The sequence below is a fragment of the Ctenopharyngodon idella genome, chromosome 22 (assembly GCF_019924925.1).
Source record: "Ctenopharyngodon idella isolate HZGC_01 chromosome 22, HZGC01, whole genome shotgun sequence".
Taxonomy (NCBI): domain Eukaryota; kingdom Metazoa; phylum Chordata; class Actinopteri; order Cypriniformes; family Xenocyprididae; genus Ctenopharyngodon; species Ctenopharyngodon idella.
In genome coordinates this window covers 11972659-11995563 of record NC_067241.1, presented here as the reverse complement: position 1 = coordinate 11995563, position 22905 = coordinate 11972659, and the positions used below count along the sequence as shown (strand labels likewise).

At 36.3% G+C, this 22905-nt stretch overlaps 2 protein-coding genes across 2 annotated transcripts; both read right to left on the bottom strand.

The window, feature by feature from the left end:
• Positions 1–1790: 1790 nt before the first annotated feature.
• hoxc3a (homeobox C3a) lies at positions 1791–22666 on the bottom strand. The gene is made up of 4 exons (XM_051880751.1): positions 22663–22666; positions 22339–22382; positions 4077–4365; positions 1791–2864 (listed from the first exon to the last, which is right to left on the bottom strand). The coding sequence occupies exons 1-4, from the start codon at positions 22664–22666 to the stop codon at positions 2509–2511; spliced, it is 693 nt and encodes a 230-aa protein (XP_051736711.1). The 3' UTR covers positions 1791–2508.
• On the bottom strand, positions 16529–19538 carry hoxc4a (homeobox C4a). The gene is made up of 2 exons (XM_051879854.1): positions 18081–19538; positions 16529–17551 (listed from the first exon to the last, which is right to left on the bottom strand). The coding sequence occupies exons 1-2, from the start codon at positions 18511–18513 to the stop codon at positions 17175–17177; spliced, it is 810 nt and encodes a 269-aa protein (XP_051735814.1). The 5' UTR covers positions 18514–19538; the 3' UTR covers positions 16529–17174.
• Positions 22667–22905: the final 239 nt, after the last annotated feature.

Sequence of the window (22905 nt, the reverse complement as noted above, 5' to 3'; positions counted from 1 at the left end):
GACATTTTTACTTAGGGGTGTACTCACTTTTGTGGCCAGCGGTTTAGACATTAATGGCTGTGTGTTGAGTTATTTTGAGGGGACAGCTAATTTACACTGTTATACAAGCTGTACACTCACTACTTTACATTGTAACAAAGTGTAATTTCTTCAGTGTTGTCACATGAAAAGATATAATAAAATATTTACAAAAATGTGAGGGGTGTACTCACTTCTGTGAGATACTGTGTAATATAGCCTATTTATTACATTTTATAAACAGTTTTATTATATATAATTATTATTATTATTATTATTATATATATTTTATAAAAAAATTTATAGAATGGTACATGTAGCTACCAGTTATATAATCATTTATTTAAAAAAAATTTGTAACTGATATTCTCTGTCTGTTTAGAAGTTTTATATTCTCTGTAACTAAGCAAGTAGGCTCAGTTAGATGCAGTTTAAATACAGCAAAGCACTCAGCATTCCGTTTAGTTGCACTGAAGGGGCCACCAGGAGGCCAGCTCCTATTTTGCATATGGAACAGTGCCGCGTGGTGATGAATGGTAAGTTCAGCAGTACAGCACAGACGGTGTTCCATTCTCTTGCGGCCACTCGTATAAAGACATGTTCGCATACTTATCTGCAAATTATTGTATCAGATTATTTATTTAGATCTGTGATTTAGCCTCAACAATTCATTACAGAGTCATTTGTACCTTTAATCAGAATGAATGGAATAAATGGCTATATTTCCATCCTCTTGATTACGAATGCTGCATTGTAATCTATAAACGGAAACAAGGTTGAGAATATAGTTAAATCTATGATTAATTGTGCAATGTTGCTGATAGTCCTGAAACCCTCCTGGAAGGGGGTTGAGATCCACTCAAGGTTACTAAGTTAGGCTACTAATTATATTGGGTCTAGATTGATTTACGCAGAATGACTGAGATTGGCCAAACTGAAATTGCTCAATTAGTTCAAATTTCAGCTGAAGTTAATATTTTTGAAAAGGTAGATTTTGCTGTTCCGTGCTTAGCTTATAAAATGACACACGGCGACGTCCTAATTAAACATAATTAATCAAAATGAGTTATCGCCCACCCTGCCACGGGCGGTGCCCACAAGCCTTGGCTTCTTCACCGGTAATGGTGCTGTAGTCCAATTTTGCTCAAATGTAATAATAGACTGTGTTTTTTGGAAAGGAGAAAACCAAATCTGTTTTCTCTGGTTGCGCTTCAGCTCTGAAGAAGAGTGTTGGAAGAGAAGTGCACTGCCTGTCATTAGGCCCAGCGGGTTGAGCGCTTGTGAAGCTGCTTCAGAGAGAAAGAGAGAGAGAGAGAAAGAGAGCGACTTGTCTAAATGATTAATGTTGCGAGGTTGGTAGGCGGAGGCGGAGGAAGGCATATATGTAAGGTTATGTATTAAGAATACAAAGTACAGTATTGCCTAATTCAAAAAGTATCAAAGTAAATTCACAGAAGCTCTTTTAAGCTAAATTAAGATTCACTCTCAGTTGTTCTCAAAGGTTACTACCAAACTAACAAAGAAAAAAAAGATCTGAAAAACAACAGAATGACCACATTGTCATTTACGTACAGTCACCTTTATTGACCATCCAGAGGGATTTAATTAGTTTGAAGCAACCACTTTTTAGTTTCAAAACACATGCTTTAAGTCAGATATGGCCAAGTTACAATAAAGGTGGTAATAACTCTGTCACGATCATGCTTTTGTCTACATGAATAGGTAGAAACCAAACAAAGCAAGGATTCTGACATTGTGACACAGTAGATACGTCCTGTTTTGTTGCTTTATTCATTTGTTAGTCAAAACACCATAAATTCAGATTTAAATGACCAGTACTTTCAGTATAAAACAGAAAAACACTTTGTGTAAAGTTAAACGCAGAGTAGAGCATTGTTAATTGGAGAACCAGTCAGTAGGATTCAACATGGACATTATCAACAACATTCAGAGTTAAAAGATTCAGCATATGCCTTGGGAAAATACCATATCGTTTTGAGAGTGGATGTTAATGACCATTCAAAGTCTTGAATTTCTGTGTCCAAGAGATAAACCTGTACCAGCGGGCTTGCATCCGTGTGCAATAAATCTTGGCACTTTGCAAAGATATTACTACAGCAGTTTATGCACAATGAAGACTAACTCTGATGTGCCATGTACTGGCTGATAACATGTAATCTGGATCAAAGTGAACTTGGTTATTGAACTCGTCCAAGTTAACTTTTCATATAAATCATCATCTAGAGGCAATAAATCTTCAATTTCCTTATATATAAATCATGTCAGAGAGAGTTACAATGGGGAAAATAGCTGATCAGAAACAGAACAGCTACATATTTTGTGGAGAATTTGTATTTCACTTATCAAAGATGTTGAAAGAAGTCACTGTCATTATGTGAATCATTCTTTAGTGCTGGATTCTGAAAGCAGAAGTCACTGGTTGTTGGATTTCATGTAGTTTCACAAGTGAGCACAGTTCATCACAGACATTCACGGTCTCTCGTAGTGGTACTGGAATTTTAATGGCATTGGAGTATCCACTGCTGCACTTCCACTAATCACAAAGGGCTGGTTACCTGTTTCCAGGCAGGACTTTGCCATTGACTTTTCCTTATGATCTTTCTTATACTTCATGCGACGGTTTTGGAACCAGATTTTAATCTGGCGGTCAGTGAGCTTCAGCAGCGCAGCCATTTCAAGTCTCCGTGGGCGGCACAGGTAAGCGCTGAAGTGAAACTCCTTCTCCAGCTCAAGCAGCTGGGCGGAGGTGAATGCTGCACGTGCCCGTTTACTGTTAGAACAGCCGTTATCCTGTACTCCAGCTTCACTGCTGTACCTGGAATCACCTGGAAAACATCACATAGAAGTGTTTAAGTACACAAGATTCATCAAACATAGACTGATTCTCAAGTTTAGACAGTGAACAGAACTCTTGTCCCAAATTATTAATTGTGTTGAATAGCATAATCTCTCTGAAACTTATGAAAATGTAGCATGACATCCTTGAATATGCAGCTGCAAGTTTAATCCCCCAGTGATAAATTGGTGTACTTCATATTCAGAACGCTGTCTTTGGGTGGACCACTGTTGGTAGACTAATCACTAAGTTAATTATCCATTCCGTGTGATTTCTACTGCTAGAATCCTAATAATTATCAAAAAAGTTTTTCCAATTAGTGACCTCAATGCCATCTTTTCATTACTGTACATATAAGCTGACACCCACCACATTATCTTCGCTGTATAACCTCACTAATTATCGTGTGTTTTGTACAATTTATTCACTAGTGTGAATGTAAGAATTTGGCTTGGGCTAAACAGTTGAAACAGTTTTATCTGTGTGACCCAGAAAAGCATAGCCTCAAACCATATAAAATTTCCACTGTAGACTTTTTTTTATTATTATTCTGCTCCTTAGTAAAAGTTTAAACTTAATCAAGTTCACAGAACAACTGGCGGTCTCTAGAAAATATTACTTTCCTTAGAAGATCTCTTCTTTTTTATGTAGACACCTTCACACAGTGAAACATTATAACACTGTTAGACACCATATCAAATCCCTATACTTAAAATATATATGTAATAATTGTCAATGAGTGATAAGCATAGATTATATTTGCCCTACTCTTGTGTTTTTCTCTAGCAATGTGTCCACAAGACTCTTTAGTTTTTGTGTTCTTGACTGACTGGACTGTTAAACATATTTAAATTAATTACCATAAAATATCAGAATGAAACTAAAGCTTTAAGCACATTCTTACATGGGTTTACTGGAAATAAACACCATCTTTATTAGTCAAGATTGAAATGTTGCCTGTAATTATGGGTTAATTTTCTATTTAAGGAGGAAGGAAAACACTAATAATTGATTAATAACTGTACTCAGTGATGTCAGACATTGACATCGGTGTCTAAGTGACAAATCACATTGACATAGAACCAAATCTGACACAGCTGTTATTCATGATCGACTAAAATATGACTGACTGATTAGATTAAGTGTTTCTAAGCAATACAAATCAATATACCTCATTTACTCCAAAAACGAGTTCTCTCACCTGATTCCATGACGTTAATGGAGCTGAAGTTTATAGGTGTATGTGTCTCTCTCATCCATGGATACTTTTTGCTTGAAAAGCAGGAAGTTGAGAGCTTGCATCTCTTGTCTCTTTCCGTAGCATTCCCATGGTCGAGGGAGTTTGTCGTTTCATTCGTAGGGTAGTTGACATCAGCAGAGGATGAATAGGGTTGTTGGATATGAGAGAGTTTTTGAAGGTTCCAAATATGGCCTTCATAATGTTTTGATGAATTGTCTTCGGCATGTTGACTCCACGCAGAACTGCTGTCCTGTAGTGCACAAGGGGAGAAATGTTGCTCCATTGAACAAACATGAGATTTATTGCAACATATCTTGTTCAAGTATGCAGTGTTAATGTGAAATTCGTGAAACGAATTCTTGTGCATCTCTAACCGTCCTGATCACTCGGGTTGAGTAATTGATCACACAAGGTGTAGGAAAGACATAAAAGTACACTCACTCGCGTCTTTAATTGTTTGCCAACAAGGGTAAACAATGTAGTCACGTGATGGCCTCCTCCAATAGCCTCGCGCCCTCGCTGTTTGAGTTGTAAAGTGCTCGAAAGCAACCAAACGACGATTCCGTTTTCCTCCGCATTCTTCAACTATTTTGCAATTTCGAATGATTATCCTGTGGACAGACGAAAAGCCATGAGCAGAGCTCATACATTACCCTGTTACCGTGCTGACAAGAGTTCAGAGAGCGTGATTGAGAGGTGGGTGGGAGTAGGAGACCCATTTGGACAGAGAAAAGACAAGCATGTCTGGGATCGCGTCTTCTTAGTTTTGCCACAATGGATTGCAGAATACAGACTTCATTTCCGTGATAATGTTTTATATTACAGTTTTTGAAACCTTGACTTACTTTTGAGTCCTCTTGTGGTAGGTATTTAAAAATAATCGACTTGTTTACCTTATAGTTAAGGATTTATTCATTTAACGCTTTGCAGTTGTAACAACAGCTCCATACTTGTCTTGTCAATAGCCTATTTCTTTTAAAAATCGTTTTAAAATCTTTTTAATCTATAGTAAACAGCCATGTAGATGTTTTAGCAATGCTTCTTTGTGAATAAAATATTTCAGTAATATACATCGTTTGTCTTTCTCCATCGGCATGTTTTGAAAAAAAGGATAACACACAACGTTTCTGATCTGTGAAAGAAATTGTAACACAGGTTAAATGAATCTGTCGAATACTAAAGGCGTTTTTATAAATTTTCTGACGTGTTTTGAGATTTCTGCTCATTTTTATACCTGGTGAAAAAGACATCAAGAGAATCAATGGGTGTGGTCAAACAAAGGGATTTTGACTGTCATTGCTGTACTGACAATGCATGTCAAAAAGAATCTTAGTGGAAGGATAGAGTTTGGTTTTTTAATTAACTGTCAGTGTGAGAAAGGAGTCGCTATGATGGCCATTTCCCTAGTCTCGGGGAACCAAAGAAATATTTTCAAGTTGATCGTCTGTAGTAAGAATCGCATTGTCTACTATTTAAAACAATGTCTCGATGAACAAAGAGCAGGAGCAGATAAGCATGACATTTTAGGGCAATGGTAAAGTCTTTAAAAACAACAAGTTACCCGGCTCCAACAAGTTTCTAAACTCATTTTAAATAATTACTAATTGATCTCAAAAGCTTTATATTCACAATATAAATATTGTTTATATTGTCCTCTCTGACGTCATGTAGCCTATGGAAGGAAGAGGGTCTACAAAACGTTGATTATTTGACACTCAACCTGCCCAGATCCTGTTTTTCAGAAACTTATCGACACATAAGGATTCGTGTTTAGCCAGTTGCCGATTAAAATGGCGTGCCGATAACATTATACATAAAGCAGTCGCGTTGAAGTAGCCTAAGTCAGTGAACATAAAAGTCACCACCCTTCCTTTACATAAGCTGTGGACAGCGGTTGTCTCGCACTAGTGATTAATTGTGCACAAGGACTGAAACCCAAGGACTAGTCCCTTTTCATTTACTCTCCACAGTGTCTTGTTTGAGTATTTACTCAGACACTCAGTACTGTCAATAACATGTCTAACGTATTTTCGAAGACAAAGACTGATAGCCTCAACAACTCACTCTCTTTCTCCTGCAGGGATTTTTTAGGGAATGTTTATATTAATACACTGCTAAAAGAGTTTCTAAGATGCCAGGAAAGGCCTTCCATATTGGCCAGGTTTATGTTTGAATAATGGTCATCTCAATCCTCGCACATGTGCAAGATTATAGGCCTGCATTAAAACAATGACGTGTAAAATGGCGGCATAATGACAGCAATTTAAAAGCCTTGTCTTTCATTTCAAATGGTTTAACTAGTCAAATCATAACTATTCATATACTGTTTATTAAAGAAGAATATCAAAGAGCCACGGGGCTATCCTCTCCGGTTGTAACACTAAAATCAATCTTTTTTAAAGAACGATTTGTTATTTTGAGTTCAGTGAATTGCTGTCACAAGCCTTGTCAAATAGAAGCATTCACTATGCATATTACAAGTCCGGCTTCTGCCGAGCTGCAGCGCTATTAACATGAAATATTACTGCGCCCGAGTGTGCAGGGAATGCAAGAGTACTCATTCCATAACCACATTTGAATTAGATATTCAATAAATGCTATTTAAACTATTTCGATGCATTTTTTTTTATTTTATTAATATTTTGGAAGAGGTGGTGTTGGTGAAGGAGGTTTTTTTTATTATCATTCTGCAGGTTTTTATGGTTCCCCTATTTCAAACTCTTCCCTTATTGTTTGAAAGTCGCCTGTGATCTTGGGAATTTTCTAATTAAAGTAAGTTTGTTCCCTTGTCTCATGCCGCTGGGTCCATTCACTAAATCTGAAAAGGAATCTTTGATGTAGTGGCTCAGCAAGACCATAACTCAGCGCCTCCGCCGGTACACTACAATTCTCAGTGAACTCTGTTTGAACCACGTTGCTGGCAATAAATCATTTTTCTTTCTCTCACAAAAGCGCGCCGGTCGCTCTGGGTGTCAACCCTTTTATAATTCCTCCCTACCTTCTGCGCTCTTGTGGTTGCTGACACAAACAGCTGCATAAAACATCGATAATAACATCGCTTTAACCATTTCATGCAAAGATCTAAAGAGTATAAAAACGGGAATGAGGCAAATGTTGGAAATAATAGACAAATTAACGGAATGCACAAAGAGCCAGTGCATAGATGTCTGTTGCTACAATAACTCCAATTGGTGAGGACATTACCCAAAATGGACACCCCCCTCCCAGTTTTTAAAACTTTGTATTGGCGGATAAAAGAATTTTAACGAACATGACCTTTCTTTCTTTCTTGCTTTCTTGCTTATGTAGGCTGTCTATTGAGATCCACAAGTAGACCTTTTGGATTTCATAAAATCATCATAATCTTTTCATTGTTTCTGCACAGCGCATAATTTCTTCCGTAAACATTAGTAAAATCCTAATGGGCTTTTTAGGCATAGGACAAATAAGAGAGTAAAGGATTTTGACGAGCAGAGGATGTTGTCGGTTATAACGATGCATATGGGCCTGTCTCTGAAGAGCAAAGACTGTGAACCTAAATAAAAGGAGTGAAATTTAGAAAGATCTCTCAAGTATTCATGAAATTTAGAAATGAGCTCGACTTGATATAGTCGACTGTTCTGTTAATTGTTTCCATTGTTCTTAGCTATTTTAAAGTGCGTATCATGCCAAATTCAGTCCAGTATGGAAAAAATATAGCCTATATAATATAGGAAACCTGAAAGATGAATACAATTCATGAGGTACAATTTATTTAAATCTGCCTTGTTGACAGTACTGATTTCAGAGTAATAGCAACTTCCTCGCACCTGTGCCACATTTTACTTCTGCATTGTGAACATTTAATATAACAAAACTCATAAATAAATTGATGGCACTGTATATGTCAAGAACTTCTTATTTGCATTCATGTTGAAATGCGTAGTTTCATGTTTTATTTCTAACGTCTTATCTAAACACCTATATGAATTATTGTCTAAGAAGTCATTGGAATTTAATCTTTGTTCCTTCTAAGATAAAGTTGTTCAGTTGCTTTTGATTTAATAACCAGCGTGTCTTTATTTACTTTAACATTTTAATAGGATTTCGAATACTAGAATTCATATTCTATGCCAGTAGAACATGGCTGTTTGAACCACTCACCATGAAGTACAGAAAACGTTAATCTACGAATGCCATTTCTCTATAGAAAAGATGACATTAATCATTGCGGCGCAGCAGCACGTCTAGTGACCTCCTCATGACCGCATATGTTTAGACACATTGCAGACACCCCGGAGGACTGGACAAAAGCCTCCATACACAATTCTACATCTATACCGTGACACTGGGAACTTCTCAGTTGCAGCAATGGAATCATTCTTTTAGGCTATATATGGATATGTCAACCAATTGGAAATGACAGTGAATATAACGCACTTAATTTATAACTGCAGTTAACTTTTTAACAATTTCTTTATTGTTTGTTTGTTAAACTGAGCAAATTGGATGAGATTTAAGAGTACAGCTTTCCGAGTGTCTTGGTATAAGCACATTTGTCTGCATGAAGCCTATAGCTACGTGAGATTTGTACATGAGAATGATTAGTATGGATTTTACAGTCGATTCTTTTATCTTGTTGCAAACGTCTGTGTGGTCACTAGATATGAGCACAGTCTCTGACATAGGCTAGCCTACATTAATTACTTCATCTTTTATTTTTAATAAACGTTTACGTGAGATAAAAGTGTGGAAGCCTGACGGTTCAGATACAGATTAGTGGAGATGTTCTCAGGTGGCCCTTCATTCATATTCGACCGCATTCTTAACAAACTGCCCCTTGTGCCATTATACGATGAATTCTTCATTGTAACGAGACTTTATAGACAGAGACTGGGTAAAAGACTACAGGTTAATTCGATAAAAACAGGATACGCATTGTAGGTTCAATCGGTAACTCGGTAAAATAAGGAACTTTTAGAGATAATGGATGTTCTACAATTCTGAGAGCGACTCTTGTGTAGCTTGTTGCCTGGCAACTTGAAGCGATCACAAGATCACTCATCTCTTTCATCAGACACTTTTCCAGGAATAAAAATATTGTTGGGGTTCCCACGCTGTTAAAATCTCAAATTGCGGCTTGTGAATGTGTTTTTTATAGGCCAACCGTCAAGCAACGCCTCTTTTCAAACAGCTCGCAGATCGTTCTGTTACGTAGAACTTACGTGCACAGTTCAAGTGGCAGCCAGGTCCAAAGATGTTGAACTAATGCCAAAACTTTCACCAGTGAGTCAAATAATTTGTCTCCCCATAACGAAAACCACGTACATCTCATCATTTCATATTGACGTTAAAAATTTAAACGGGGTTTTCAGTTATCACTTGTAGGCATAGTTGTGTTTATTTGCTTTTAAATTTATTTATTTAGCCTACCTACATTCTAAAAAAAAACGTTAGGTTAAAAACAACCCAAGTTGGGTTGAAAATGGACAAACCCAGCGGTTGGGTTAAATGTTTGCCCAACATGCTGGGTAGTTTTATTTAACTCAACTATTGTTGAAAAATTACTATATGTCTGGCTTAAAATGAACCCAAAATAGGTTGGAAATTAAAAATCAGACACATGAGTACTAGAGGCAACAATAATAATCAAAAGGTGAACATTTATCCAATTTAATAATTGTTTATTATTTAATTATTATTCATTAAACTTATTAATGTTCATTTATTAAACATATTATTAAATGTTAATTTCCAACATATTTTGAGTTAATTTCAAGTAAGTAATACAGTAATTTTTTAAACAATAGTTGAGTTAAATAAAACTACTCAGCAAGTTGAGCAAACATTTAACCCAACCGCTGGGTTGTCCATTTTCAACCCAACTTGGGTTGTTTTTAACCAAGCATTTTTTAGAATGTAGGTTACATGTTGCATTTTTTTTTTTGGTTTAAAGAAAACTGTTATGTGTTTCTTGTGGAAATGTACACTCTAAAAAATTCTGGGTTAAAAAACAACCCAAGTTGGGTTGAAAATGGACAAACCCAGTGACTGGGTTGTTTTAACCCAGCGGTTGGATTAAATGTTTGCCCAACCTGCTGGGTAGTTTTATTTAACTCAACTATTGTTTAAAAAATACCGTATTGCTTGCTTAAAATGAACCCAAAGTATGCTGGAAATTAACATTTATTAATAAGTGTTTTGAATATTAAACAGTAAACATTTATTAAATTGCTTATTAATAAATGTTCACTTTTGATGATTATTGTTGCCTCTAGTAATTATGTGTCTGATTTTTAATTTCCAACCTACTTTGGGTTCATTTTAAGCCAGCCATATAGTAATTTTTAAACAATAGTTGAGTTAAATAAAACTTTTTAACCCAACATTTTAAACAAACATTTAACCCAACCGCTGGGTTAAAACAACCCAATTACTTGGGTTGTTTTTAACCCAGCATTTTTTAGAGTGTATATATTCAAACTCTAACTATTCAATGAATTTGAGATTATTATTAAAGAAAAATAAATAAAAGTGTCCTGATATAGAAGTCACACTGTTGCTGAAGCTAAGCATCGTAACTCTATCAAGCTGTAATTTTGCGGTTGTCCTGCAGGTGACTTCATGACTTTTAACGATGCAATAGTGCTTCAATTCCTACGACTTCCATGCTACTATTTGTAATGCTTTGGGGAAACAGCCCGTAATTCTAAAATGATTCGTAAAAACTTACTCAGGCGTACGTTGCTTTTGGGAAATCCCAAAACGCCCCCAAGACGTTTATCATTAAAGGGGTTTCTTCATTTTCCACTTATGATTGTTTGTTTGACACTTAATCTGGAGTTAAGGCGTGTTCTCATTTAGCTCATGGTCACTCAATTCTCATGGGCTTTCTCGTGGATATCTAGTTCCCAGCATGCTTTGCGTGTGACTGCATTAGGAGAGTAAATGATGAAATTAAATATTGTTTTTGAGACAAATAATTGTTTTTTGAGTGCACAAACATGGGGTGTGTCTTGATGTTGTAGGATGAAATGGGCGCCCAGAAAAACTTATTTTTCTTACTAATAGCCTAATATAAATCATATAACCTAAAAAGTGAACACGGGCGGTTACTTGACTATTTCTACCTGGTCATTTTAAGAGTAAAATGATTTTCAATGGTATTTTTTAGGTTCATTAAAACATAATATTTTGACTTGAATAAAACCATGTAATTTAGCTTTTGCCACATGATGCGTTTATTTGATACCTGATATAGTTTTAGTTTGTGGCAAGTATCTGTTCTTAAAACAATGTTATTTTTTGTCGTGTGTCCCCTCTCTCAGTCTGCTTTAGTTTGGGTGGCCATTAGGCATAGCATTTGGGGTCATATTGAGTGTAAAGGTTAAGGGGCAAGACATCAGAACAAAGATTATGGAGATATGCTGAGCGCAATGCAGACACTCTTCTTCGCTCGCGCTCTTCGTTTAGCATAAAATGCGGGAAAAAAATGAAAGTGCAAAAGTCAAAGGCATGGTTAGACTCTCACATAGGACATGGAAAAAGAGCTGTATTATGTATTGTATGTGTCGAGCGGATATTCAGTAGAACTGCCACATTTCTGGAAAATAACATGGTGACCCCCGATTCAACTCTGAGCCTTTTTGCGACGTTCACCATAGCTCAGTTTATACAGAGGACCTCCTAACAATGCTAAGAACCTATTAAGAACTTAATTGAGTTGCGAAGACACTTATCTTACAAAAAGAGTTGACAAAAATGCATTTTAGAATAAAAAGGCAAAATGACAATGCATTCAGTATACTTCACAGAATGGTAGATCTTAGTGATAATTTCTTATTGTTCATTTATTAAAGATAACGTGGCTGTTTATATTTCCCTGAGATAAGAAATTCTGTACCAGAAAAGCCCCTATGATTATGAAAATTAGAATATCTAAACAAATAGGCAAGTCAAAACGTGCTCAACAATGCTTAAAAAGTGGTGCGTTGTAAAACTTTATATAATTTTGATGCTAACGACAGGGCCAACAGATGACTGTCATTGCGCAATTACTATAGTGTCTAACTTCTTTATGATAGAAACAATCATCTGTTCTCATAACAGTTTTATGTCTCGTGAAATAATTGACATGGTGGAACCTGTATGCTTTACAACGGGTCAGTGTCAGGTTCAATATAAACACACACACAAAGTGTGATTCTTCACTTCCCGTGTAAATGAGGGGCTACTTTAAAATTAAAGTATGTTCCCCGAAAGCCTCGTTACCTTGATATGTAAAAACGTTCGTAGATTAACGACAAGTTAAAACCACTAGTAGAACAGTAAGATGCAAGGTAATAAATAGATATCCATTCCGCCCCAGTTTAGGAAAAAACACTGACACAGTAAATAATGTGCATTACTGTGCAACTACAAACATTTCAAAGTCAATATGAACCACTAATAAAGGCATAAACTATTTGTAACTGTATTCAGGAAAAAAACATAATTTTGTCGTTGCATAATATCGGTCTGACAATATCGGTGATATAATATTTCTGATAAAGCGTTTGGTAAATGCACGTTTCTGCAGACATAGGTGATGATCCTCGTGCTCTTCCTGCTTGTCTCTTCCTCCTCTTCTTCCTACAAGGGCAGGTTCAAAACACAACAGTTTTTGTGCAGTGTGGCACTACTTGTACTGCAGGGCAAACCCTCAATCATCTTTTTGATTTATGGACGCATATAAAGAAATGCCCACCTCCCTATACTGTAAGGGTCACTACAGTGATGGGGCCGTGGCCGTCATTGTAGCCCTCCACTGTGTCCTTCTATTATTTTTATGCTTAACAAATATAGTGTTATAGTTTAACCACTGCCAGGTCGCATCTGGTATAATTCTGACATTAATTTAATTATATTATAATTACTGAATTATTTACTGAATAGCCTACTTATTGAAGGAATTATTTATACAGCATAATATAATATGTAAATATAATAAATAATTTCCCTATAAATATTAAATCATTTTATTTATATGCATTTTTCAATAGCTTAATAAATTCAGTATTTTTTTTTTTCTCGTAACTTACAGCAGCTTGGACAACTTTAACATGAAAGTGCAGACATTTCTTCTTTCTTTGCAGTAGGCCTATTGTCACATTGTACCTTTGTAATTTAACGTTGTATTTAAATTTATTTTATAACAAACGACCTCTGTGCTCGTTTTGGAAACGGAACACAGCCATCATTAAATAATGTTCAACATAGGCCTATAAGCTAAGACGATCTTTAGAGAATGATTTGTAACTATTGGAAAACAGTGCAAATGCTGGCGCCATGTTGTTCATCCTGCATAGATTAAGTTATTCGGATCAATTATGAGCTATTGCAGAAAGCCTACTGTCGTTGCAACTATCGATGCATTTCTTAAATGACAAATATTGTGTGAAAATGTCTTAAAAACTTTTCTAAATATTTAGAAAAGTTAGCACATTTGTGATTATTTTCACTTGTCACCTAATTAGACATCTTATTTATCAGCAACTAAAATAGGATTGTGAGCATTGTAGCACAGAACACTGAAGTAGTTTGTCTGAAGATGCTTTTTCATCAAATACGACATTAAAAACGATTAATCTAACAGTTAAAATTAAAAATGTTCCAACGTAACTTGTCTTCTGCACGTTTGCCCCGAATAGCCAACGCAAAAAAAGAAGAAAACGTTTTGTTTTGCTTAATCCAATCAGCTAATCTAAATTAACTAGTTTTATTGAAGTAAAAATATTTAATACGACTGAATCAACCTCACTAAATTCGGTTGCACCAATAATAGTTATTAAGGGTTACTTTAAGGGTCATATTACGTAGAAATAGGTACGTTTTCGCTTTTTACAGTACTGTAAGTATAGCTATAAATATTTATACATGCAAAATTGAAACTTGTGTGAAAGTGTATTGGCTGGCAAAGATCCACATGCGATGATTTCCTATACCTGTCCCCTGAACAATAGCATACAGTTAGTTTGATGTATAGTTTAGTAGCCTACAACATAAGTCAAACGTGACATTTGTTCTCTTTTTTCTTTTAGCGTGCATTTTTAGTAACAGAAAAGCTGCTTTACACCTGCCGTTTAATGTCAGAAATCCAAGCAGCAAAGTCAGGAGTAGCAGCTCTGAGAAAAAAAAAATCTCAAAATTTCACTGCTGTTCGTCTCATGAAACAGGTTTGTTTTGTTTTAAAAGTTCCCATACCTGTTTGGATGTCAGAAAACCTGCAGTTAAGTTAATAGTCAATAAAAAAAAAAAAAAATATTTGTACAAATGCTCGGCTACATCGAGCACTTTAGATGTTGGTTTTACAACTGTTGTCTTATTTGTTTTGTTTTTTTCATTTAGGTAAACGTTAGAAACGTTACTTATACAGACTGACCAGCACTACACTAACAGCTCGAAAATGGGTGCAAAAGTTACAAGATCGCACGCTATAGAAGAGCCTTGTCCCAGAGTTCACCGATCTCGTAGGTCATACGGTCCAAAGCAACAAAGGAGAAACACATTCAGATGTCCTTCTTCTATCGCCACATCAATATAACCAAAAACCCACAATGAAAGCAAGAGCACCGGTGGAACCCCAGGAAGCCTGTGAGGGTGCACACAGAAGGTACACGTTGAGAGAGCCTGTGGGGTCAAGGGGTGGGAGAGGTCGGCCGACCCGGCTGAAATGAACCTAATGGGACAGAAAATGTGTCCTCGAATTGAACTCGACTTTTCTTAGTTGCCACAAACTTCAATAAAGTATCTTTTCAGTCTCGCGACATGGAGGCGACAGCATCTCGAAAGAGGCTGCCGGGATGCTACGATTTAGGCGTGCACATTCATTTCTCTCCGCTGTTCAGTCACATAATGGTCTCTGAATGCAGTTCTGCACATACTCTTTTCAAGTGACTTCCAAAGTCATGGCCAGGCTGAGGCGATGGCCAGTGTCTTTCTTCTCGTTTAGGTTTGGACAAACTATCCGCTGAAACATATTTTGCAGTGACGCTTTTGTGCACTATTTAGTTGCCTGTACAACTTAATACATTAGAAGTACAATTGACTATTGCTGTCGGACTTGATTGATGGTCTAAAATGACTCACTCCTTTGTGCTTCTCAGCCCCCCACTTAGCAAGCCGTTGTGTAATCTTCATTCAAGTCATGCCGATTTACAATTAATCAAACACATTCCTTATTTTCTGTACGGTTTTTTTTTTTTTTTTTTTTTTTTTTTTTTGAGAATTTATTTCAATAGAAACGCTACGTGTTTTATGTTTAAAATGTAATATATTCTTGTGCATTTAAAAAAAAAAAATACAAAAACGTCACAATAGAATTCAAACTAATTTGCATGTGGGAGCGTTCTATGACGCATTGTAACTGATTTTGGTCCTGTGTGTCTATAGCTCCATGTATCTGCTTTGGCTATGACGTTGCTTCGAACAGGATCTAGCGCCACTTTTTAAAAATAACAATATGGAACACAAAGAGGAGTGGCTTGAATCAGAACTTTCGAAAACAGAGGTACTAGGGTTATATTTCACAACATGCAAATTGCTTCATTTAAATAATAATAATAATAATAATATGGATATAACTGACCGATTTCACAGCCTTTGCCTTTTTACACATTTATCCCATAACACGTATTTTTTAGTAGTAAAGGTGATTCGTTTGATACTCTATTGCACCTGAATATATCATGATTAATTAGCATTCATTTTAAATAACGAATTACATATTTAAACTCAGCTAAACTAACATTAAATATATGGGCTCTATTTCATTAAGACCATAAAATGTTCGACCTATTTTTACGTTCTGGATATCATCCAGTGTTGTACTGTTTAATTTATCTAGTATAAAATAAAACGATTTGGTTGAATTTGTTTGTCAGCTTGATAAAGCTCGAAATTAATAGTGGAAAGAAACAGAAGCAGTGCAGGACATTTTTGAATACTGAAATTGATTTTCAGAGACATTTTCAGCCATGTTGAAAACAGTAATGAATAACAAGCCATCTTCTGGAATGAAGAGCGATAAGGTCCCTTCTGAAAAGGCCCGAATTATGAACCACATTAATCGAATACGTGAGAAAGTGATGTGTACAGAACCCAAACTAACCCCTGCACAACCCTCACCGCTCAAATATGAGAGATAGCGTTGTAGATACTAGAGAAGGTATGGCAGAAATAAAATGGCTAAATTAATTTCCTGCAATAAACCCATTCGACACCACTGGTGTATTTTTAAATGCTCTGAAAACACGATTTTACTTTTGGGCCTACATTTGACTAACATGAAAGTCTCTGTATACCACTGTTAAAAAAATATAAATAAAACTTTTACGCTTTTTATGCGCGGGGATTTAATCTACATTGCATATTAATAAAAGTCACCCGAGTCTAGGTAAAACTAATAGACACTTACGTTTTATTGACCAATATAATTAGCACAAATACACTAAACTGGTTTTATTGCATCTCACAACAATCTGCTGTTAATAGCCTAAACACAACGCCATCACAACAAAAAACTAAATGATAATTTAAAGTCTTAACCTTTCCATACGACAGATAACCCCACAGCATGATTTACTTTTAAAGAAAACAAAGATATTTTTTTCTATCGATACCCACGATAGTGTTTTTCATTTACAGTACAAAAAAACGTACCAGCTCTCTCAAGTGAGAAATAAATAGATTCGTTGTGCACTTCACCTTGGCAGCTGGGCAAAGAAAGGCCCACAAATAACATTTGAATAAAATGTCCATAACCTGCTTCGCCCAAAACATTTCTCTTGGAAAATGAAAAGAAAAAAAACAAAAACAAACAAACATCATATTGATTCAGTTTTTCGATAAATTAAACCCTGTTTCGCGTAGAAAAGAATCCATAGGTATTCGCAATAATCCATGCTATATAACATGCATTTTATATAACTGTGGACTTAAAGGAACCCCCTTTACGCACAAGATACCTACGAAAACAAAATATATTATATTTTATAAATAATCAGTCATTTGATCTTCCCGTCTCTCCTCGAAATAGTTCTCTTATAACCTTGTAATATCCTCGCCACGCTCGGTTCCGGAGAGGTCCTCGGAGGCTGACATGGTGTTAGTGGTGGAAGCTGCCGCCACAACGCCTGCAGCCGCTGAGCTTGTGTTGGACCCGGAGGAAATGCCCGTGGAGGACGAGGATCTGACTTTGGTGTTTGGCAGCCTATGGTCTTTTTTCCACTTCATCCTGCGGTTCTGAAACCAAATTTTGATTTGCCTCTCCGAGAGGACCAAGGAATGAGCAATCTCGATACGTCTTCGCCGTGTTAAGTACCGATTATAGTGGAATTCCTTCTCCAATTCTAAGACTTGCTGGCGAGTGTAAGCAGTTCTAGACCGCTTGGGTTCCGCTCCATTGTAACTAGAGTTGACTGGAAAGAGGAGAAGCAAAGGGAAAGAGGGAAAGAAAGAACAGAAGAGAATAGAAAAGAAAAGAAAAGAGGCAGCGAGGGAAGGATAGGGTAAACAAGCGTGTCTTTCATTGAGAAATGGTGGCGACAGAGGAAATGAGGGTGGGCTAAAATATCTTAAAGTTAGCTTTCTATAATAAGGCTAAAATCACATTGGACTCAGCACTGAATTATTAATGCAACATTATAAAGCTTAGTTTTTCCTCTGGTCCCAGATCTCCCTCACTCTCTCGCACACTCATAACAAGAGAAGCCACATGGTGATACGACTGCCCAGAGTATACCTCGGCTATAAAATTTATGGTGGGTGTAATTACCAATGCCTAGTCGTAAATCCGCCTCAATTGTGCCATTTCAAAGGCTTCTATCCTATCGTAGCAGAGGCTGGCCAGGGGATGAGTGTAAAAAGGAGTGAGGCAGACGGAGAGAGAGAGTTAGGATGAGGGGCGAGCTTTATAGTGCTTAAGAGAAATACACTCAAGTTGCCTACCGGTGCTGACGTGAATTTTCTTCATCCATGGGTACACGACGGGTTGTTTGGCAGAGGCTGAGCTGTTGGGATGCTCCGGGGTGGCTTGATTGCAGGCGGAGGATGCAGCCGGAGGGGTGGCAGGAGACAGGGGTAACGGTGGGGGCTCACATGAGGCAGATTGCCCTTTTCCGAGCAGGTGCCCCGCGTGAGGAAGTCCATGTCCTCTTTGAGTATCAGGCTCAGGGATGCTTGCACAGTTATACTGACGCTCCTGGTAGCTTGCCCGCGGAGGGTATAACTCCTGGTGGTGATGCTGGTAGCCACTGTCCCTTGCACGGCTGTAATATTCGGGGCTATGTTCGGGAATGTAGCTATTTTGCGAATATTCCTCGCAAGGAGGAAATTTCGGATCGATGTAGTTAGAGTCCATCAAATACGAGCTCATGATCATTAATTTCTGGAGTGGAAAATAATTTTTCTAGCTTTGTCGTTTTTCTGCTCCATAAAGCCCTCCTACTAGCGAGCAACCCTGTAAAGTTACTTTTACCACGTGATACGATGGCCCAATGGCATGGGGCGATGTAGTCCCCGGATAAGGAACCACAGCTTTTGCAAATATACCTTCAATTTTCCGCCATTGTCCGCGAAGTCTCTCAGTCTTTCTATCCCTCTCTCTATCTTTCTCTCTCTCTCTCTCTCTCCCTCTCTCTCTCCCCCCTTTCTCGCTCTCTCACACACTCATACACAATGGCCAAATCTTCTCGGATCATGCCACAACACCTAGGGATGTTTCTCAGTTAACTTGTGTCGTTACAAGAGTTTCACTAATTACATTGTTTAAACAGTATTAATAATATTATGCTAATAGCAGTATTGGTACTAGTCGTAAAATAAAATTAAAAAAAATAAGTTATCGCATTTAAACTTCGATAACGGATCAAATGCTAATAATTACTCTACATTATGCTATGCTAGCTATTTTACCACGCCATTTTATGACTTGGCGTGCAGGGAAATATCTAGTAGTATAAGCATATTTTTATACATCTATTGAGAGCATTTATGCCAGTACAAATGTTTTCTTTTCCAAGACCATTGGCTTGATTCTTATTTGTCGTTATTATATAGAATTAATATGCCTATTACAACCAAGTAAAACTACGTTAGAAATTCTGTTTTTAGAGTTTATTTATGATTCGACGAACTCAGGGAGAATGAATGTGGTGGTAGAGAGCAGATTCTGTGTTTAATTAAGATATAAAGGCTTTAAATCAATAGTTTACAGTGGATGGGATATAGCATATTTCCGCTTCTACAATTTTGGCTCCGTATGTTCATGTCTTCCTGTGGTAGTTCTATTTTTTTCAAACTCCTTATGGTACTAAGCACACACGACTTTCATGTAAAGTCACGTGCCTCATACCGAGACGAATACAAACCCAACTTGGCGTTCGTGGCTTTTACGTCGCCCATGTATTCCTGTAGAGACGTATTTGCGATTTTCATGTTTTGGACACAAATTCGGTTCTACAGGGTACATATAGACGACTACTGAGAGGCCTTTCCTCTATTGGAAGTTTTAAAACAGAATTCCAAGTGCAAAATTAGTCAGGTTAGGCTATGACCTCTTTAGCATCTTGGCTAAATCATTTTCTGGTGAGAGGTTTCTGTCTGGCATCTACAATGTTTGGTCAGAATTAATAACTAAAACTAGGGTCAGAACTGGGGATTAGGAACAAAAGTACTATTTGTTTGTCATTATTAAAAAAAAAACCAAACAAAAAACGCACAAAAGAAACCAGTTGATTTTCAAATGTTTTTTTATGTAAATATTGTTTTTAGTATTTTAGTTATTTATTTTTCAATTGCTTGAAAAAGAACATGTCAACACATCTGAGGTGATAAGATTTAACAATCTCTATGCATTGAGACCAATACTACATTTCTAAGACAGATTTGGAAATGCTTTATTTATGTATGTATTTATTTATTTATTTACTGTCTGTTTGTTTGTTTGTTTGTTAGAACACTTAATGTATTATCATTTTCAATTAAATCATGTTCTCATACACAACAAACAAATTGTTCCATTTAACAAAAATGATTTAGGTTACGACAGAATTAATTTCATTAGAATTACTCTATTCGTTGAGGTTAAATGTGTTTTGATGTGTTCAGCCTTTTTCATATTTTTCATATCACCCCTCTACACTCCAATAGGTTGAGTAAATGAAACAGAGGACATAAAAGAAAGGGTTGAGTGGGCATGAGAGGGACAAACGAGAAATAATTTTACTATCCAATTCTATTAAATCTCGAAAACATAGGAGCACCCACTTGAATATTCCGTCTCAAACATGTTGTGCACAAAGCGGACACGTGACAGCACTGATGAAAAATAAGTTTCTTTTGTTCCTTGGGGTTTATTGTGCACGTTATTACCATATGACCGCCCGGTAACCTGCAAGACCGTGCCCTGAATTTCTCTATCCAGTTTAGCTATCTAAACGGGAACAGATACGAAATAAAAAAAGCATATAAACAAAGCAAAGAAAAGTAGAAAAACAGTAAAGTTAAGAAGCCAAAACTTTTTAAAAATCATATAGCCAAAGCAACAGAGCCCATTTTCAAATCCAATTTTCAAACCACCAGAGAAAAATAAGATTTTTTCCTCCTAAATATAACAAAACCAAACAAACAGACAGAGCATAACTCTTTAACAAACGAAATCCTAGGAAACAGCCGTTTTGCCTTATCTCAAGCCTTTTATTTTGCTTCGAGACCCTACAGATGTGATAGGGATTTTTTGTCCACCCCCACCAGCCTGAAAACGCCCCCATCCACCCACTCGGCACTGCTCTAGTGTTGCGGACGCATTTTAATATTAGTTAGACAGCCTGACCCGCATTTCACCCCTCGCGTTCGACTCGTTCCAATAGTTCACTGCCAAGGAGTTATTGATGAGCGAAAAGCGATGAATTCCCTCTGCACATAAATGGCCTCAGATCCTGCACCAGCTCAATAACTAGTTATAATGTAGAGACTTCGAAAAAGCTATAACCGCCGGCGAATTTGCTTGATGATTCATTTGTATATAGGTGATTCCCCCCAGATACAGATAGATAGATAGATAGATAGATAGATAGATAGATAGATAGATAGATAGATAGATAGAAGGATAGAGAGACAGATAGATAGATAGATAGATAGATAGATAGATAGATAGATAGATAGATAGAGGGATAGAGAGATAAATAGAGAGATAAATAGAGAGATAGAGAAAAGGTTTGACTACAAAACTGTATATGTAAAAAAAGGTGGGATTTTGGATGGAAGGATATGTCAACTGTCCATAACCAGGATCTATTGTGTGTATGACTGAACGAATGACATTTTACGCCTATATAATATTTAATGTACGCCCTTTGAATGATTTCATTTTCGGACGCATATTTCTTGCCTTAAATATCGAATGGATTTTAGTTCAAGTGACCTAAGCTGTTCTACAATATAAAAAGGACAAGGCCTTACTAATTAATTTTTTCTCTTTTGCGCTCTTAAATATTTAACGTCTGATTTAAGCTTATATCTATATCTATATCTATATATATATATATATATATATATATATATATATAATATGTGTGTGTGTGTGTTTACACACCCTTGATTGTGTATTTTTTATTTGTCCAGGAATCACGAATGTGATTTTACAGTATTGATTAGCCTACTTTTTTGAGTATTTTGTTGTTGTTGTTGTAATTTATGAGTTTGTTGTTCGTACAGCTTGTTTTTTATATGCGTTAGCTATATTCATTTATACTTTATTTTTAAAACCCTTAAAATGCTTAAAACAGATGTGAGCAAGTTTACACATACATTTTTGTATTTTAATGTAGATGTAACAGTTGATTACTTTTAATTTATATAAAAAGATGCAGTTAGATTGCAGTTGATAACTTAATTATGCAAATAAAAAGAGTCATTATTATTTTGGATTTTTTTTTTTTTTTTTTGTAGCCCATATATACTTTTTAAAATGATGTCATGCATTTTTAAAAAATATAAAATATATATAAAAAGAGCTTGTTGGCTCACCAGCTCAACAAACAGCTTTAGCACAATACACCTCTTTCCTCGAACACATGGGCATATGTGCTGTAGTTGTTCGCCGCTATTGTCAGGGAACACTGCCCTCTGTGTTTATACGCAGCGAAACAAGATGGGACAAGAATATTAAAGGCTACTGGAACAAGAAAATAACGGTTAGACTTACCAGTGCAATGACGAGGTCCTCCTTGCCCTCATGTTCATAATTTCCTCATGCGCTAAAAAGAAAGAAAGCAATTTAGAAAATAAAAATAAATTACTTCTCAGGCATATGTAAGGATATCCTATTTAATAATATAGAGGGTTTGATATACTGTAGATTTAAAATAATCTTATTCCAGTGATATCCAATATCCTGGTAAACTTTAAAATTAATATCTGAATGAATATCTGGACTTTATGTAATCAGTTAAAAGCTAAAAATATCTAATCATGCATTAAGCTTATAATAATCCTATAATTATCTGACAGCTGCATTCCAATTCTTTACTCATAATTATGTTTTAATGTTTTTAGTACAACTTCTCTTTGTGTCTCATTGAGGTTGAACTGTCCAAAGGCGTGATCCTTTAAAGTAGGACAAGGCTATGTATTTAGCACAGGTTATTTTCAGAACTATTTCCTTGATGAATGTAGTTATTTTTTGCAACAATAGAGAACCTAAAATGAGTTCCTACTTGGTCAGGTTAACATGGCAATTCAGAAAAAAAAGAATGTGGTATGTTTGCTTTTT

What these genes read in the sequence shown, in the direction of transcription:
- hoxc4a (XM_051879854.1), bottom strand. Translation starts at nt 18,513, where the DNA reads ATGATCATGAGCTCGTATTTGATGGACTCTAACTACATCGATCCGAAA. An exon ending in GAAAATTCACGTCAGCACCG is followed by an intron (nt 17,552 to 18,080) that starts GTAGGCAACTTG and finishes TCCTCTTTCCAG; the next exon opens with TCAACTCTAGTTACAATGGA.
- hoxc3a (XM_051880751.1), bottom strand. An exon ending in AGGACCTCGTCATTGCACTG is followed by an intron (nt 4,366 to 22,338) that starts GTAAGTCTAACC and finishes TGTGCACTACAG; the next exon opens with GACAGCAGTTCTGCGTGGAG. An exon ending in CATTAACGTCATGGAATCAG is followed by an intron (nt 2,865 to 4,076) that starts GTGAGAGAACTC and finishes GATGTTTTCCAG; the next exon opens with GTGATTCCAGGTACAGCAGT.